General features: G+C 37.4%; 1 protein-coding gene across 2 annotated transcripts in view; it reads left to right on the forward strand.

Annotated features, from left to right (window-relative positions):
- The window catches only part of COL4A2 (collagen type IV alpha 2 chain), a 217,425-nt gene that overhangs the window by 69,748 nt on the left and 126,807 nt on the right, over window positions 1-20,870 (forward strand). For both annotated transcript variants that reach the window (XM_058184419.1, XM_058184418.1), the window contains exon 4: window positions 363-443. In XM_058184419.1, the coding sequence (XP_058040402.1) occupies window positions 363-443 (81 nt within the window). The remainder of the gene's footprint in view (window positions 1-362; window positions 444-20,870) is intronic.

Below are 20,870 nucleotides of genomic sequence, written 5' to 3' on the forward strand. Positions count from 1 at the left end.
ATGACGAATGCAGTGTCCTGGGGTCATGTGATCCCCTTTTGTCACCCTTTGACAAGCAAAGTCAATGGGGAAGCCAGATTCTCTTAACAACCATGTTACTAATTTAACAATTGCAATGATTCACTTAACAACTGTGACAAGAAAAGTCACACAATGAGGCAAAACTCACTTAACAAATTTCTCACTTTTCATTTCTCACAAATTTTGCAACATAAATTTTAGACTCAATTGTGGTCATAGGTTGAGGACTACCTGTATTTGTACTCTGTCATTTAAATCTATTCCTGGTTTAGTTGTGTTTTTAATTGTTTTTCCTATTGTCAGTTTTATTGAACTTTTGAATGTGTCTCCTGTTTTTTCAGGGAGGAAAGTCCTATACTGGACCATGTGCAGGTAGAGACTGCAGTGGGGGCTGTGAATGTTTTCCAGAAAAAGGAGCTCGTGTGAGTACCAGCATCTTGTTGAATTAAAAATCCTATTATTTTAATGAATTAGAGTTTCTTAATCACTGAAATCGGAAAATTTGGTATAGGAGTTTGGAATTAAATATTAATGGATAGGATTAAAATATAGATGAACCAATCCCAGACATGCAGATTAACAACTCCTGGGGAGAAAACAAAATAATCTGGAGCTGGACTTTCACACCTCTGTAAATACTCATTTATCAGAAAACAACAGGTAAGTTTGTCTCTTGCATTTACAAGGGTCACTACTGCCTTTTCTTTTTTTAAATCCTGGGAGGACAAATTCATTTTGAAATAAAGACTGGTCCAACTTATCAGAAAGGCTTTAAACTATAATTGAGGGGGGGGAGGGTGACCAATCTTTAGAACACAAAACCAATCATAAAACCCAAGAAAACAAATCAAATAATGAGGTAGGGAGTGATGAGAAAAAAACGAAAAACTCAAACAACAATTAGGAGAGCCAGGAATCATACCCATGGACAGGCATAAAGGTCTTAAATGCTTATATACAAATACTCAAAGCTTGGCGAACAAACAGGATGAACTAGAAGCAATAGTACACAAGGGTAGGTACGACATAGTTGCCATTACAGAAACCTGGTGGGACAAAACCCATGACTGGAATGTACTGATGGATGGATACAAATTGTTCAACAGAAACAAATCAACAAAAAGAGGAGGTGGAGTTGCATTATATGTGAGAGGTCACTACATATCTACAGAACTGCACATGTTCAAAAATAAAACCCCTCCGGAATGTACATGGGTCAATATAAAAGCAGGGGGGAAAGTGACATTGCCATAGGTGTATATTATAGGGCACCCAACCGATCAGAAAAAATAGATGAACTCTTTGGCAAACATTTAACAAATGTATGTAGGAAGCGTACCACAGTAGTAATGGGAGACTTTAACTATCCAGATATCAACTGGGAGACCAATTCTGCAGTTAGTGGGAGAGCAAACAGACTCCTAACCAACCTAGCTGACAACTTTATTATCCAAAAGGTAGAGGAGGGAACTAGAAATAAAGCTATACTGGACCTAATTCTTACTAATAGAGAAGACGTGATAGAGGGGGTTGGAACATACTGGAATTCAATATAATGCAAACACAAGCAATAGAAAATAATCCAACCAGTGCCTTAAACTTTAAAAGAGCTGATTTTAACAAATTCAGAAAGACCCTAGGAAAGATTCCATGAATGAAAATCCTAAAGGGGAAAACAACTCAAGAAGCATGGGAAACTGAAAAATGGAATCATAAAAGTTCAGCCCAGTGCAATACTGAAAAAGAAAAACAAGAAATTCAAGAAGAAACCGGGGGTGAAACTCAGCAGGTTCTGACAGGTTCTGGAGAACCGGTAACGAAATTTTGAGCAGTTCGGAGAACCAGCAGCAGAAATTTTGAGTAGTTTGGAGAACCGGTAAATACCACCTCTGGCTGACCCCAGGGTAGGGTGGGAATGGAGATTTTGCAGTATCCTTCCCCTGCCACACCCACCGAGCCATACCACGCCCACCAAGCCATACCCACAGAACCGGTAGTAAAAAAAATTGGATTTTACCACTGGAAGAAACCATCATGGCTGCACAATGAACTCTCTGACAAACTGAAAGACAAAAAGGACAAGCACAGAAAATAGAAAGAGGGACACATAATTAAGGCTGATTATCAGTAGATAGCCAGAACATGAAAAGATGAAGTCAGGAAACCAAAGCCTCAGAATGAACTAAGTCAAAGATAATTTTTAAAAAATTCTTTCAACATATTAGTAACAAGAAAAAAGTCAAAGAAACAGTAGGTCCACTAAAGAGAGAAGATGGCAAGAAAGCAGAACTGCCTAATTCATTATTTGCATCAGTCTTCACACAAAAAGAAAATATAGCCCAATGTATGAAAAAAACTACTATAAAAGACAAACCAGAAATAAAAATTAAAATAAGCAAGAAAATGGTAAGAGGACATCTATCTGACCTTGATGAATATAAATCACCGGGACCTGACAGATTACATTCCAGAATTCTGAAGGAGCTGGCAGATGTTATTTTAGAACCACTGTATTAAATCTTTCAAAAATCCTGGTGCACAGAGGAAATACCTGAGGATTAGTAAAGGGCTGATGTGGTTCTCATCTTCAAGAAAGGGGGAAAAACAGACCCAGGAAACTATAGACCAATCAGTCTAATATCAATACCTGGGAAGATCCTGGAAAAACAGATCTGTCAGCAACTGGAAGCAAATAAAGTTATAACTAGTAGCCAGCACAGGTTTGTTAAAAACAGATCATGCCAAACCAATCTTATTTCATTCTTTGATAAAATCACTAAATTAGTAGACCAGCGAAATGCTGTGGACATAGTATACTTAGATTTCAGTGAGGCATTTTACAAAGTAGAACATAAGTACATAAGTACACAAGAACATAAGTATCTCAAAAGGCAAGATTCTCGATGGGAACCAAAATGTAATATGTGAGCCCATTGGAGTCCATGGACTTCAAATTGCTGCCATCTATATTAATGACCTTGGCTGGCAGGAGTGCCCACATAGTGGGCTTCTTGCTTGTCCGAATGATGAAAGCAATAAGGGAACACAAGGAGAACCGTTTCCTTTTTACTATATGCATGAAATCCCACAATGTGTATTCAGAAGAGGAAAGTCTCCCAGTGACACTTCTGTTTTTCTGACACCCCTAGGTTCTTGCTCCAGACACTGTCAGTATTGAGCAGCTACCAGTCTATGTAGGGAATAGAGATTCTCACCATATTAGAATGTGTCAACTGAATTGGCTCATGCTAATTATGAGTCCTTGTTTTGCTTTGCTTTGCTTTTTCTATATTATTCGTTTTTAATATATAGTGACACATACTCATATATACACTGGAAATAGAGTTTTCCATTAATTTAATAATATTTATATGTCCTTATTGTCAAATAAAAATCTGAATATTTGTTGAAGAAATCACGAGACCATATTATCAAATACATTTATTACAGTGTGACCTTATTCACTTTTAATAAAATAGATAAATATCACAAGTATGCATGATGATTATGAAGAAGATGATGATATCCATTCAATCGTGTCTGACTCTTAGCAATTCTATGGGCCAGGTCTTCCCGTCTTGCACTACTTCTTTGAGTTTTTCTATATTCAAGCTGGTGTCAGTTTTGATGGTGTCCAGCCACTATGTTCTTTGATGGCCATGTAATGAAAGAAAAAAATAAAGTTCTAATAGAATTAGTTTTTATTATCAGAAGGTCCATTGTTATTTATAGAAATTTATCTGGAGCATGTTTCTTAACCAAAAGTCAGTTTAGTTGTTGAATATCATTACATGGAGAATCTAACACACACAAAAAACTGCTTTGTTCTTAAAAATAAATAAGAGTTTCCTGTCAGAACATTTAAACATTGTCATTAAAGAAAAATAATCTTAATCAGGAAGAAACATTTCAGTGTCACTTTCCTAATGAAGAAATAATACAACAATGAATGAGGTCATTAGAGGTACTGGCATTAAAAAGCAAGACAGACAATTTTCAGATGTTACCCTATTTTTGAAATCATTGTCCTGTTTTTATTCTAAAACTATTAAATAAAGCATTCTGGGGCTTTGGGAATATAATTTTTGAAAATTTTAATGTATGATATAAATGTTGAAATTCTTCAAACTCACACTTGCTATGTATGTTTATATTTGTAGATCTTTTATAGATGCCTTTAAATGTTGCTTGATTCCTTTTATGTTTGTTTATTTATTCATCTACTACAAAGAGCAAGGTATTCCCTTTATAGGAAAATAAATCAGATGACTGAGGGAAAAATACAATTTGTGTGATTTACTACAAAGTTGTGAGAAGTTTAAGAAATAACGGAAACCCCTTTTAAAATACTTTTTGAATTATTAGGTTATATAGCTTTTCTTTCAACAATATTTATGTGAGAAAAAACTTTCATCTTCCATATTAGGATGCAGAGATCTAACTGACTCAGGAAAACTTTTTAAATTTAATTTCCCCAATACTGTGTACATTTTGATAGAACACAATCTGTAGCCTCTGATCATCCCAGGTTTTAGTTGCTGAATCCCCAAAGGAAATGAGGAGGGGGAATGAGCTGAGATCACAGATGTTGGGAGGTGGAAGAGGAAGCCCTTCCTGATAGCATTTGGCAAGAAAGGAAATACAAGAGCAGATATATTTTGTTTTGTTTGTGGGTGGAGTATAACTCATTTCTTTAGTGTTCCAACTTATTCAATATTACTGGCTTCCTTCTCTCTGAAATTTGTCCCCTGAAAACTCTAGTAGTGGGATTTGTTTATCAATTCATTTCAGGTCCAGTTCACAATCTATATAACTATGGAGCCATGCCAATTCAGATGATACCAACATGCTGACATAATACCAGATATAATTGTCTCAAAGGACATTGTACATAGGATTGCAGGAATAGATTGATTTATCAATATGTATTGCTTCTTAAATTGTATCTATTGGGATTAATTTGTTCAGAAAATCTCTTTTCTCTGTGTTTAGGGGGATTGGTAGGCAGAAGCAGAATAAATGTCTGTCGGGAGACAGTTATACGATTTTGGGAATTGCACAAAACAATGGTGGGTGTCTATCTTCTTGTGCTTCCCATGGGCATTGAGACTCTTGATGTTTAGACAAACCTAATAAGGATTCAATAACCATTCAAATAAGGATTTGAATGGTTTCTTCACAACTGTTTCTTTGAGGACAATCTAAGAGGAAACACAACCTCTGGTGGCATGGACTGCCATCCCATTTCTGTTTGCGTGTACCGTACATAACCCTTGTAGAGTTATAAGATGGTGCTGTAAATGTGGATTGAGATACTAAAAGTGCCTCAACATTTAACAGTATTGGTGAAAGAGGCCAAAACCATTTTGCTCAGTATTTCTATTCTCCTTCCCAAATGATTTTAGGGAATTTAATGAATGCCATGTAAGTTAATGAAACTACTGTAGAATTAAATCCCATTGGAATAGGTGATCAGATAAGCAGTCTGGAACCCTGCAGCATCAGGGCTTCTTTATGTAGCTTTTAGAAGAATGAGTAAATGGAGGAAAGTCATCAAATGCTAGAAGATACCATCTTGGTCACTGGGCAAACTATTCAAATCAAATCTACTCAGCTTATTGTAACCTTTTAGGATCTGTAGGATTGCTTTGATTCTTTTCCATTCATTTGCCTAACAACTCTTTGAGGTAATGTTGAAAACATCCTGGCAGCCAATTGATTTTTAGGGCCTATATTATTTGCGTCACCAGTTGTTTCTCAAGATATCATGGCTGGCATCAAAGTCATGAGACTGATTCAGTATACTTCTGTCCAGTGGTGAAATCCAAATTTTTTTACTACGGTTCTGTGGGCATGGCTTGGTGGGCGTGGTGTGGTGTGGTGTGGCATGGTGGGTGTGGTGTGGCTTGGTGGGTGGGGCATTCCCACCCCACTCCAGGGGAAGGATATTGCAAAATCTCCATTCCCATCCCACTCTGAGGCCAGCCAAAGGTGGTATTTGCCAGTTCTCTGAACTACTCAAAATTTCCGCTACCGGTTCTCTGAACTGCTCCAAATTACTGGTTCTCCAGAACCTCTCAGAACCTGCTGAATTTCACCCCTGCTTCTGTCCATACACACTTGGCAAACCATCTAATGTGGTATTGGATGACCTATGGGTGGAAGAATAGCCCTCTTGGCATAGATAGGCAGTTATTTAGTGAGCATATAACTAAGAGCCACTTGGAAGCTCTCTAAAAAATTCCAGAAGTTATTGAATCCAATGTGTACTTGGGGAAATTCTTCGCAAATCAACCATCTGTATTGTATCATATTTATCGTGCCCCTAATTTATTTTAGGAAATAAGAATTGACTAGGATTGTTGATTCTATTTATCTTAATCACTTCATTCCACTAATTTCCTGGATAACAGAGAGTTGATGAACATGATAATAATAACAACAGAGTTGGAAAGGACCTTGGACGCTTTCTAGTCCAACCCCCTGCCCAGGCAGGAAACCCTACACCATCTCAGACAGATGATTATCCAACAGTTTCTTAAAAATTCCCAGTGTTGGAGCATTTACAACTTCTGCAGGCAAGTTGTTCCACTTACTAATTGTTCTAACTGTCAGGAAATTTCTCCTTAGTTCTAAGTTGCTTCTTTCCTTGATCAGTTTCCACCCATTGCTTCTTGTTCTACCCTCAGGTGCTTTGGAGAACAGCCTGACTCCCTCTTCTTTGTGGCAACCCCTGAGATATTGGAACACTGCTATCATGTCTCCCCTAGTCCTTCTTTTCATTAAATTAGACATACCCAATTCCTGCAACCGTTCTTCATGTGTTTTAGCCTCCAGTCCCCTAATCATCTTTGTTGCTCTTCTCTGCACTCTTTCTAGAGTCTTAGCATCTTTTTTACATCGCGGCGACCAAAACTGAATGCAATATTCCAAGTGTGGCCTTACCAAGGCATTATAAAGTGGTATTAAAACTTCACGTGATCTTGATTCTATCCCTCTGTTTATGCAGCCGAGAACTGTGTTGGCTTTTTTAGCAGCTGCTGCACATTGCTGGCTCATATCTAAATGGTTGTCCACTAGGACTCCAAGATCCCTCTCACAGGTATTACTATTGAGCAAGGTACCACATATACCTGTGCATTTTGGGGGTTTTTTGCCTAAATGTAGAACTTTACTTTTTTCACTGTTGAATTTCATTTTGTTAGATAGTGCCCAATGTTGAAGTCTGTCAAGATCCTTCTGTAACTTGAGCCTTACACACTGTAAGCCGCCCTGAGTCTTCGGAGAAGGGCGGGATATAAATGTAAATTTAAAAAAAAGCCTATCTTCTGGAATGTTGGCTATTCCTGCCAGCTTGGTGTTATCTGCAAATTTGATGAGTTCCCCATCTATCCCCTTGTCCAAGTCATTGATGAAGATGTTGAAGAGTACTGGGCCTAAAACAGAGCCTTGGGTACTCCACTGCATACTTCCCTCCATGTGGATGTATTCCATTGAGGACTACACGCTGAGTGCGGTTGGTCAGCCAGTTACAAATCCATCTGGTGGTGATGCTGTCTAACCCACATTTTTCTACTTTATCTAGTAGTAGGTTATGGTCTACTTTATCAAATGCTTTACTGAAGTCCAAGTGAATTATATCAACAGCATTCCTCTGGTCTACTAATTTTGTCACTTTTTCAAAGAATGCAATAAAATTAGTCTGGCATGATCTGTTTTTGACAAACCCATGTTGGCTTTTGGTTATTACTTTGCTTGCTTCTAGCTGTTCAGTGATTCGTTGCTTGATTATCTTTTCCAGAATTTTCCCCGGTATTGAGGTCAGGCTGATAAGTCTGTAGTTTCCTAGATATGTTTTTTTTTCCTTTTTTGAAGATGGGAACTACATCAGCTCTTTTCCAGTCCTCTGGCAGCTCCCCTGTGCTCCAGGATCTTTGAAAGATATAGTTCAGTGGTTCTGAGATCTTGTCTGCCAGTTCCTTCAGAACCTTGGGGTGTAATGCAACGCTCTCTACATGGGGCTCCCCTTGAAGAGCACCCGGAGGATCCAATTGATCCAGAATGCGGCTGCGCAGGTAATAGAGGGAGCACCTCGAGGCTCCCATGTAACACCTCTCCTGCGCAAGCTGCACTGGCTTCCGGTGGTCTTCCGGGTGCAATTCAAGGTGTTGGTTACCACCTTTAAAGCACTTCATGGCATAGGACCGGGTTACTTATGGGACCGCCTGCTGCTACCAATTGCCTCCCATCGACCAGTGCGCTCCCATATGGAGGGCCTCCTCAGGGTGCCGTCGGTCACACAATGCCGACTGGCGACCCCCAGGGAGAAGGCTTTCTCTGTGGGGGCTCCTGCCCTCTGGAAGGAGCTGCCTCCAGGGATACGACAACTCCCTGACCTCCGGACCTTTCGCCACGAGCTAAAGACATTTTTATTTCATCGCGCAGGGCTGGCCTAATAGTTTTAATGGGGGTTTTTGCTAGAGTTTTTAATTTTTGCCAAATTGAATTAGTTTTTTAAACAAAATATGTTTTTTAACTTTTGTATTGTTTGTATCATTTTATTTGGCTATAAACTGCCCTGAGTTCTTTGGGAGAAGGGTGGTAAATAAATAAATAAAAAAATAAATAAATAAATAAATAAATAAATATATATATATATATATATATATATATATATATATATATATATATATATATATATATATATATATATATATATGTTTTCTGAGGTTTTCACGGGTGTTTGTATATAGGTCTTTGGTTGTTCGGGTCTGACCAACCACTGCCTATCCAACACATACTTCATCTATAATGGACAAAAATACAAACAAATAGAAGGAGCACCCATGGGATCACCCCTCTCACCTGTCATTGCCAATCTCTACATGGAACACTTTGAAACCCAAGCTCTAGAAAAATCTGATCACAAACCCAAACTCTGGCTCAGATATGTAGACGACACCTTCATAATCTGGCCACACGGGAAAGAAAAACTTGAAAACTTCCTCACACACCTCAATAGCCTACACCCCAAAATACAGTTCACCATGGAAACAGAAGTTAATAACCAACTTCCCTTCCTGGATGTCTTAGTCTACAGAAAATCCAATGGCTCCCTAGGACACACCATCTACCAGAAGAAAACACACAAACCGCTATCTGCACGCACTCACACCACCACCCAGCACAGATCAACTCCGTAGCCAAGACACTCATCTCCAGAACAAAATGCTTAGCTGATGAACAACACCTAAAACCTGAACTAGACACTCTCACTAACGTACTAACATCCAATGGATTCCAAAGAAATAAGATTACCAAGCTAATCCAAAAGAACCCCCACTAAAATCCAAGACAGAGAACAAGAAAACGGCACAGCCCTCCTCCCATATATAAAAGGCACCACAGACAGAATCAGCAAGATCCTCCACAAACACAACATCAAGACAGCATTCTGCACAAACAGAAAATATCCACCATCCTAAGAAACCCCAAAGACAAAATTGAGTTAGAAAATCAAGGAGTATATGAAATCCCATGCACCGCCTGCCCCACCACATACATTGGACAAACCAACAGAAGAATAAGTGCACGATTGAAGAACACAAGAACTCATTCAAAAAGAGGAACCAACTTCTTCCCTGGTCCAACACTTTAAAGTCACAGGACATGATATTGTTCTAACTGTCAGGAAATTTCTCCTCAGTTCTAAGTTGCTTCTTTCCTTGATCAGTTTCCACCCATTGCTTCTTGTTCTACCCTCAGGTGCTTTGGAGAACAGCCCGACTCCCTCTTCTTTGTGGCAACCCCTGAGATATTGGAACACTGCTATCATGTCTCCCCTAGTCCTTCTTTTTATTAAACTAGACATACCCAGTTCCTGCAACCGTTCTTCATATGTTTTAACCTCTAGTCCCCTAATCATCTTTGTTACTCTTCTCTGCACTCTTTCTAGAGTCTTAGCATCTTTTTTACATCGTGGTGACCAAAACTGGATGCAGTATTCCAAGTGTGGCCTTACCAAGGCATTATAAAGTGGCACTAACACTTCACGTGATCTTGATTCTATCCCTCTGTTTATGCAGCCCAGAACTGTGTTGGCTTTTTTAGCAGCTGCTGCACACTGCTGGCTCATATCTAAATGGTTGTCCACTAGGACTCCAAGATCCCTCTCACAGGTATTACTATTGAGCAAGGTACCACATATACCTGTGCATTTTGGGGTTTTTTTGCCTAAATGTAGAACTTTACTTTTTTCACTGTTGAATTTCATTTTGTTAGATAGTGCCCAATGTTGAAGTCTGTCAAGATCCTTCTGTAACTTGAGCCTTACACACTGTAAGCCGCCCTGAGTCTTCGGAGAAGGGCGGGATATAAATGTAAATTTAAAAAAAAGCCTATCTTCTGGAATGTTGGCTATTCCTGCCAGCTTGGTGTTATCTGCAAATTTGATGAGTTCCCCATCTATCCCCTTGTCCAAGTCATTGATGAAGATGTTGAAGAGTACTGGGCCTAAAACAGAGCCTTGGGTACTCCACTGCATACTTCCTCCATGTGGATGTAGTTCCATTGAGGACTACACGCTGAGTGCGTTGGTCAGCCAGTTACAAATCCATCTGGTGGTGATGCTGTCTAACCCACATTTTTCTACTTTATCTAGTAGTAGGTTATGGTCTACTTTATCAAATGCTTTACTGAAGTCCAAGTGAATTATATCAACAGCATTCCTCTGGTCTACTAATTTTGTCACTTTTTCAAAGAATGCAATAAAATTAGTCTGGCATGATCTGTTTTTGACAAACCCATGTTGGCTTTTGGTTATTACTTTGTTTGCTTCTAGGTGTTCGTGATTCGTTGCTTGATTATCTTTTCCAGAATTTTCCCCGGTATTGAGGTCAGGCTGATAAGTCTGTAGTTTCCTAGATATGTTTTTTTTTCCTTTTTTGAAGATGGGAACTACATCAGCTCTTTTCCAGTCCTCTGGCAGCTCCCCTGTGCTCCAGGATCTTTGAAAGATATAGTTCAGTGGTTCTGAGATCTTGTCTGCCAGTTCCTTCAGAACCTTGGGGTGTAATGCAACGCCTCTACATGGGGCTCCCTTGAAGAGCACCGGAGGATCCAATTGATCCAGAATGCGGCTGCGCAGGTAATAGAGGGAGCACCTCGAGGCTCCCATGTAACACCTCTCCTGCGCAAGCTGCACTGGCTTCCGGTGGTCTTCCGGGTGCAATTCAAGGTGTTGGTTACCACCTTTAAAGCACTTCATGGCATAGGACCGGGTTACTTATGGGACCGCCTGCTGCTACCAATTGCCTCCCATCGACCAGTGCGCTCCCATATGGAGGGCCTCCTCAGGGTGCCGTCGGTCACACAATGCCGACTGGCAACCCCCAGGGAGAAGGCTTTCTCTGTGGGGGCTCCTGCCCTCTGGAAGGAGCTGCCTCCAGGGATACGACAACTCCCTGACCTCCGGACCTTTCGCCACGAGCTAAAGACATTTTTATTTCATCGCGCAGGGCTGGCCTAATAGTTTTAATGGGGGTTTTTGCTAGAGTTTTTAATTTTTGCCAAATTGAATTAGTTTTTTAAACAAAATATGTTTTTTAACTTTTGTATTGTTTGTATCATTTTATTTGGCTATAAACTGCCCTGAGTTCTTTGGGAGAAGGTGGTAAATAAATAAATAAATAAATAAATAAATAAATAAATAAATAAATAAATAAATAAATATAAATATAAATATAAATATATATATATATATGAATATATATATAAATATATATATATATATATATATATATATATATATATATATATATATATATATATATATATATATATATATTTGTTTTCTGAGGTTTTCACGGGTGTTTGTATATAGGTCTTTGGTTGTTGGGTTTTCTCCCGCGTAAAATTGGAAGTGTCTTGGTGACGTTTCGGCGAAGTCTCATTCGTCATCTTCAGGCTTCAGCTTCAGAAGCACGAAGCTGAAGCCTGAAGATGACGAATGAGACTTCGTCGAAACGTCGCCAAGACACTTCCAATTTTACACGGGAGAAAACCCGAACAACCAAAGACCTATATATATATATATAATCCGGTCCTGGTGATTTGAACTTGTCTAGGGTAGAAAGGTGTTCACTTACCATTTTCTTCCCTATGAGATGATTGGAGCATAGATTAGATGGATAAAACTGATTAAATTTATTAATTTATTTATCAAATTTAAGCACTGCCCATCTCATTGACTTAATGACTCTTGGCAATGTACAACTATGTCTCAAACCTATGTAACCATAATAATTTTGTGTGCAAAAAATGAAATTGTAGTTTACAGACAACACTGCTTCAGAATACAGTTAGGAATTATTTGGAATAGCAAAAATTTGGATACAGTTCTTGGCAATGACCTTTTGAAATTATTTGCATTTTCCAAGGCACTTTATTTTCAAGTTGTTATCAAGTATTCCAGTATTTACACTGTGTTAATATCTTCTTTATAAGTCGTTTTATTATTCTTTTTATATAATACTGATTTTTATCTATAGATTCTGTATTTCCATGGATCCAGATTTCACAGGCACATTCTTTTTTTCCTTAAAAAAAGACATGTATTAGTTTCACTATTGCTGTAAAAGAGGGCAGAAAAGCGAAGAACATTGCAAGAAGAGTAAATGTTAAATAAAAATAAAAATGCATCAAATATGCATCAAATATAAACCTAACCCTAAACCTTTTTCACTGAATTCCTCCATCCAGTTCTATCCAATCCTCCAGCTAGATTGTTCTTTCCAGCTTTGCTTTCTTGGCAAAGTGACTGTTCAGAATTCTCTACATTCCCTAATTGTATTCCTCTGATTGTCATCTCATCTGTAATCAAAGGGGACCTAGGAGAAATAATTTGAGGAACCTCAGAAACTGCTTCATTTTCTGTATTTACTCAGTTAGTACATACAACCTCAGTAGATTAACATTTTTATGTAGAACACAGAATTATGGAGTTGGAAGGTACCATCATCTATATAGCAACCATCTGCAATGTGCAGGAAAACCAATTAAAGCTATCCGCAAATGGTAGCAGCTCAGCCTCTTTTTAAGCACTTCCAGAATGGAGAATCTGCAACCTATTAGTCTTTTGTGTTGTAATGACCTGGTTAATGGGCTGTGTGGAAACATCCTCAGTTCTGGGAATGTGACCTCCTGTAGTAGTAATGGGCTTCCTGGAAATGTTCTGAGTTCTGGGAATGTGACCTCCTATAGTGGTAATGGGCTTCCTGGAAATGTCCTGAGTTCTGGGAATGTGACCTCTTGAGTCTTGTGCTGTAACATCCTGGGTGGTAAGTTGTGTTGTAACGTCCTGAGCTTTGGTGTTGTGGCCTCTGGAGTTTTGTGATGTGATGTCCTGAGCAGATGGTTGTGATGCAGCATCCCGGGTTTTGGTTGTGACCACTACAGGAGGTCAGGATGTTTCCACACAGCCCATTAACCATGTTGTTACAACACAAAAGACTAATGGGCACACAACTAGGACCACACCCATACAGGATGCTATAAAACAGTCAACTAATCTGCAAACACCCACTCCATCTACCAATCAAGATGCAACCACACAGCCAGCCAACCCGCTTACAGCAACACTCCCCACCAGTATTTATAGAGAGACAGCAGCTCCAACCATGCTTTGCTTGTACAAGCACAAGCACGAAGCCGAAAGCACCAGCCTGAAGATGATGAGTGGGACCTCGTCGAAAGGTCACCAAGATACTCTCAACCTTACACAGGAAAAGACCCGAATATATATATATATATATATATATATATATATATATATATATATATATATATATATATATATATATATATATATATATATATATATATATTTGTTTTCTGAGGTTTTCGCGGGTGTTTGTATGTAGGTCTTTGGTTATTCGGGTCTTTTCCTGTACAGCAATGCAACTCACCAGCTCAAATCCCCCTGCAACTCAGATTAATCTGAGCACAACCAAGCCCCCACCCAAACAGGACACACCCCCAGCCAATCAGAGCACAAAAAAATCCCCATCCAATCAGAGCACAGCCAAGTTCCCACCCAATCAGTTCAAACCCCCACTAGCAGTTAAAAAGGAAGAAACAGCTGCAATCACACATTGCTCCCAGAAGCACGAAGCTGAAGCCTGAAGATGACGAATGAGACTTCGTCGAAACGTCGCCAAGACACTTCCAATTTTACGCGGGAGAAAATCCGAATAACCAAAGACCTACATATATATATATATATATATATATATATATATATACACACACACATACATACATACATACATACACACACACACACACACATACATGCATACACACACACACACACATTTACACACACACACACACATTCTTATAAAATAGATATGAATAAATAAATGCATTTTCTTTTAAATTTTTTATTAAGCTTTGAAAACAATACAGTTAATATTTCTTTAAAAACATTAGCTGTAAATTTGTAAGAACTAAATGATTACTTTAAAAAAATTATTTTTATTTATTTATTTTGTCACACAGTATATATAAACATAATCATGAAATGACTATACAATATATAAGCATATATATAAGTATGAGTATGTAATAACTATATTAATTGGCTATAACAAAAGGAAACAAAAGGACAGGAACGGTAGGCACACTTGTGCTCTTATGCACGCCCCTTACAGACCTCTTAGAAATGGGGTGAGGTCAATAGTAGACAGTTTTTGGTTGAAGCTTTGGGGATTTTGGGAAGAGACCACAGAGTCAGGTAGTTTATTCCAAGCATTAACAACTCTGTTACTCATATTTCTACAATCATATTTTCTACAATCAAGTCATATTTTCATATTTTCTACAATCAAGTCATATTTTCTACAATCAAGATTGGAGTGGTTAACATTAAGTTTAAATCTATTGTGTGCTCGTGTATTGTTGCAATTGAAGCTGAAGTAGTCTTCGACAGGAAGGACATTGTAATAGATGATTCTATGAGTTAAACTCAGGTTATGTCGAAGGCGGCGTAGTTCTAAATTTTCTAAACCCAGGATTTCAAGTCTGGTGGCATAAGGTATTTTGTTGTGATCAGAGGAGTGGAGAACTCTTCTTGTAAAATATTTCTGGACAAGTTCAATTGTATTGATGTCAGAAATGTGGTATGGGTTCCAGACAGTCGAGCTGTATTCAAGAATTGGTCTAGCAAATGTTTTATATGCTCTGGTTAGTAGTGTAGTGTTTCTGGAAAAGAAGCTACGCAAGATTAGGTTTACAACTCTTAAAGCCTTTTTTGTTATGTAGTTGCAGTGGGCTTTGGCACTTAGATCATTTGATATGAAAACTCCAAGGTCTTTAACAGGGTGGGGGTCATCTGTAAAGTAATGTCCATCAAGCTTGTACTTAGTGTTTGGGTTCTTTTTTCCAATATGTAAGACTGAACATTAGCAAATAATATTTCTTTTAAAAGCTCAGCTATTAGTAGCACAATAAATAAACTGAATAACTATGTAAGTATATTGCATAAAGTATTATTTACTTTACATTACATTACAAAACTCCAAGCAGTTTTGTACTATTTGTAAGAATCATAATAATAAATCCTTCTCCAAATGTTTCAGAATATCTATAAATAAAAAAGAATAATGCTTTACAAGTCGTACTGTGATGCTCCAAGTTTACAGTTATGTGACAGTATCAGAACAATTTAGCATGCATACAGAGATGCATGCCTATGAATATAAATATATTTTAATCCGTTTTGTTGATTTTTGTAAAACATGTATTCCACTAGGTTTTTGTATGGCTGAGGAATATACTGTACAGCTATGAATTTCACTAGCTTTCTGTTGGTTCACTGCCTATTTTTAAACTATTTTGGATTTATGTATATCTCTTTGAGGAAGTGGAAATTAGCATTATGATAGGTTGTGTGGAATACCATTTCCAAAAAGAAACAAAACCTTTTATCCTCTGAAAAGCCCAGCTCAAAATATCTGAGCACTAGGAAAATGTCTTTCCCATATTTAGACAAACAATATAATAATGAATTTTCTAGCTGGCAGTTTGCCAACATTAAAGAGCTGGCCTTGTATTTTGCCGTATGATATAGTAGTTTCTGCAATCATTGTACTGATGAATAGTTTAAATATTTAAATAATTTAAATACTTTAATATTTCAATCCTTCTCATATGAATATAGAATTTCTGGAAAAAAATGTAAATCTTCTGCACTTTTAAGGCATTTTGCCCAATATGGGGCAGAAGTTACCTCAATATCTTCAAAAATATTACTGGTATTTATTTATGTTTACACACTGCAAAACTAAGATTATTATTGGGGAGGAGCTAAAAATGTTGGCACAGTTTTTATTTCAAATAAATTGTTAGTGCTGCAGTTGATTTAAAACACCTGGTAGTAGTCTTTGACAAGCACAAATAAAATCTGTGAGGCATTTCAGCATTGTGACACACAGTTCCAAGAGTCTAATTTAATTCTTGGAATTAAAAAACTTGATTCTTCTAAACTAGTACATTATATTTTCCTGTTTTGAGAATGGACATTACACACCCCAAAGGGAGCACTCACAAAGTGATATTGCTGTCTGTAGCAAAGAAGTATAGTACATGTGAAGCTCTCTCTGTTTACAGTCATTCCAATTTACAATGTTATGCTTTCATCATGGGAATAATGAAATAATGAACTCAAAGGTGCTTTTTCAAGAGGCAACTGTTGAACTGTCTTGTTTTTCTTCAACTCTGACTGGATGGTGGGGAATGGAAGGATTTATACTCCTTGCAGATAGCTGGTCATTTGCATTCTTTTAGCAAGTTGTTGAGGCCACCTGGAGTTTTATCTATGTCCTCAGGGTCACCTGAGTTGGTATGGAGCTTTCTTGGAACTGTTGTAAGGACTGTGTTTTAGTCTGGAGATAGATGATGTCATATCCCTCCTCCTCTGTTGAGAGATATGTCGTATCCCTCCTCCTCTGTTGAGAGATGATGTCGTATCCATCCTCCTCTGTTGAGAGAGTGCTGTTAAATTTTGACATAGATGGCCTCTTCAACCCTAATTTCAAACCAGCAGTCCTTTCTGTCCAAAATGTGGACTTTCAAAAGGGTGGCCTTTGTCTTTTAAATGTAGGTGGACTGCTGAATCTTGTCCTAATGGGTGTATTCTCCTAAGTTATGCCATGCATTTATGAAGTGCTTGTTTTGTTTCCCCAATGTACAAATCTGCAATGGCTCATTGCATTGTACTGCATATACCACGTTACTCAGTTTGTGTCTGCATATTTTATCCTTGGGGTGCACAGGCTTCTGCCTTAGTGTATTCTTGGTTTGAAATATGCACGTATTTGTGTTGGCTGAAGATCCTCCTGAGTTTTTCTGATACTCCTTCAATGTATGGAATGACAGCATTGCTTCATTTATTGTTCTCTTCTTTGTCTGTTATGGAGGAGCTCCTGCTGGGTCTTTTTTGGGATTTGATGAAGACCCACTTAGGATAGCCACATGTTCTGTGGGCTTCCTTGATGTGCTTTAGTTCTTTTTCTCTCCCCATCTTTGGTGGTAGGTAGACCTTCGGCTCGATGGTATAGGGCTCTGATAACTCCCATTTTGTGCTCCAGTAGATTGAACAGCCCACTCTCAACAGAGGAGGAGGGATACAACATCTTCAGTCTACAACACAGTCTTTTCGAGTGTTCCAAGGAGGCTCTGCACCCATTTGCACTAGTCAGGTGACCCTGATGACACAGATAAACCTCCAAGTGGCCTCAATAACTCTCTGAAAGAATGCAAAGGAGTATAAATCCTTCCATTCTCCATCATCTAGTAAGAGCTGAATAAGCTTCTTGGATGAGAAGTGAAACATCTTCAGAGAAAAACAAGAAAGTCCAGTTGCCCCTTGAAAAAGCACCTTTGGGACAACTATGACCTGGATGACTGAGAATCTCCATAGACATATGGAAAGTGATTTTTTTTTCTGGTGAACTTCTTTCTAGAAAAATTAGAATAGCTATCATTTTGTTCAAAACACACACATACAGTATATATGTATACATATATGTGTGTGTGTATATGTGTGTGTGTATCTCCCCTGTAAGAATCTTTTGCAAAAACTAAGATGTTTTATTCAAGTTATTACATTTTTATTTTTTTAATTTATTGTTATAATCTCAAATAATTTTTAAATGATGTAACATTGGTATATGTCATCCCAAAAATTGTCTAGAATATATAAAGGCACCTCAAATTTATGTTGACATTTTATCACATTTGGTTGACATGTAAAAATTCCAGAAAATTTTGTATTCAAATACATAAACTGATTCAGAGGATTTTAAAGATGTTTTTTCTTTGGGGATTGTTATACAAACAGTTGGGAAAAAGTTATAGTACTTTTTTTTTACTGTACCTGAAAATTGCAGCAAGATTATTAGATACACAAAATGAAAAGATTTGACATTACCCACAATGGAGGAATCATTGGTGAAGATGATTGAACTTGCTGGATTTGCTAAATTGATTTCTTTGAATGGAGAAAAGACAATATCTATGTTTATTATTGAATAAATTCTCCTTATGGACTTTTTGCATAAAACAGAGAAAAAATGAACTAATGATTTATGGTTTTGATGATTAGACAGGATAGATTCTATAAACAGGACAGTTGTGTTGTAGCTATAGCGTAAGAAGTACATTTATAATTGTACTTATAACTGCTGCAAAAAGACTAGAAATTACTTTTTTATACCTTTTTCCTTTTTTCTATTTTTGCTTTCCTTTTTTTCCTTTCCTGCAATTTTAGCTTCTCCTTGAGTTCTTTCTTTTTGAGTTTCTTTTTTTCTTTTTCTTAATTTATATTAATTTGTATTTGGCTATATTGATTTTGTATGTGTGTGTGCGTGTGCTTTCTGTTGTATTTTTTTATCAGTTTGAAATAAAAAATACAACAGAATAAAATGAAATTTACAGGAGGAAGAATCTTAGAATGCTAATATAGTCGTTAGAACTAGAGCTATGATTCTTTGAATTTATTCCGAAAATATTCCGAAGGTCAGCAAAAGCAAACATATTTTGTGGCACTATGCAAGTTTTTGTGATGAAGGGGGGGAAATGCTAAGACATCTGTGTCTATCACAGTGGGAAAGACCAAACCTTAATTGACCCTAATCAAAAGAGTTTGATATATGCTAATGACTTTAACGGTTGCCACTGGTAATATAGGACAACATTTATAAATTGGGAAGTTAAGAATAAAACAGGAAATTCCAAGGGAAGGATTTCACATTACTAATAAACAAAGAACCAGCTAAGCTCTTAATGGCAACAAGCATTTTATTGTTTAACTCTTCAAAGTATTCAAAATAAATGAAAGAGCAATCTGTAAGATTAATCACCAGCTAGCATTAATAAACCTCTCATGATACCCATGTAATGGAATTAAAAATGTATGTTAGCAGTGCCATTTCTGTATTTAAAAAACAATGCCAGATGCCCATTAAAATATCCCAAGGCTTGTTTTCTGTTGTAGCATTAGTGTTAAATATATAGCCTTGTCTCTGTTGCACCCCCCACTGTCCCACACTTTCCATTGTGCGCTACTCAAAGTAACCATGCACCCTTATTGACAATTGATAATTTATCATTCTACTTGGTTAATTAATTCTGGTTATTGGTTATGTTATCCCCATGCACCACATTTCTTTCATGGTATAGAATGAGGAGGGATTATCTGGTGTCCAATTTTCCATCTCTATTCTGTTATTGTTACATAAACGCAGTAGAACTGAAACAACAAAGGCCACTCCCTTTAATCTGGGTATATTACCATAATATTATTTCCAGGGCTTTGGAAAGTTCTGTCTGTTTTGATCTCTATATATAGATACATTGAGCAGTTGTCTGTTTATTCATGTTTCTTTGTCATTTCTTCTTTTAACTGTCCCTGCTTGTTAATTTTTTTTATCTGAGTTGATGTTTAACCAATAAACTTCAGGCTATATTTTGCTAGCTATACTGAGTGATGTGTGCTCGCTCTTGTCTAGATATAAGGAGTGTATTTATTGGATGCAGAATAAATTGGAAATTGCATATTATTATTTTCCAACCAAAGAATTATGGGCCTAGTAGAGAGCCAGGAATTAAACACCATGTAGAACATCCAAACATATCTGTCACAAAACAGATCCATTTGTTTTCAGGTGCTTGGTGAACCAGCATTCAGAGCCCACATGTCATGGATAGTCATTAATATCCATGTCATAAATACTCCTAATTGAGGTGGGGTTTTTTTTTCATACCTTCAAAGCTGGCATAAAGATTTTGAAAATGGCAATGACATCAGGATCAGAAAATACCAAGCTTCAAAATGGTAAAGAATATAGCATGAAGATGGAGATGCTATTTGGAAAGCCAGATCTCTGAGACATTTTGGAGAAGACATCTGTCATGACAACTTGGATAGATTCTTAAATCTGAAATTATGTAGGTTAAACTTAGCAAAATTTAAGTTGATTCAAAATTGGATTCCACAAAAAAGAGATTTGAAATAAGCAAAACAGACATATGCATTTCAAGAACATTTCTGTAATGTTCAGAAAATTCATAAATCCAGAATAATTGGGATGGGCTTAAAACATTAAAACATTAACACCACAGACAATACATCTACCATTCAAAAAGACCTTGATCATCTAACCGCTTGGTCCAAAACTTGGCAACTCCAAATCTCATCCAGCAAATGCTCAGTCTTACATATTGTAAAAAAGAACCCAAACACTAAGTACATACTTGATGGACATTACCTTGCAGATGACCCCCACCCT

The sequence above is a fragment of the Ahaetulla prasina genome, chromosome 1, assembly GCF_028640845.1.
Source record: "Ahaetulla prasina isolate Xishuangbanna chromosome 1, ASM2864084v1, whole genome shotgun sequence".
NCBI classification, from domain to species: Eukaryota; Metazoa; Chordata; class Lepidosauria; order Squamata; family Colubridae; genus Ahaetulla; species Ahaetulla prasina.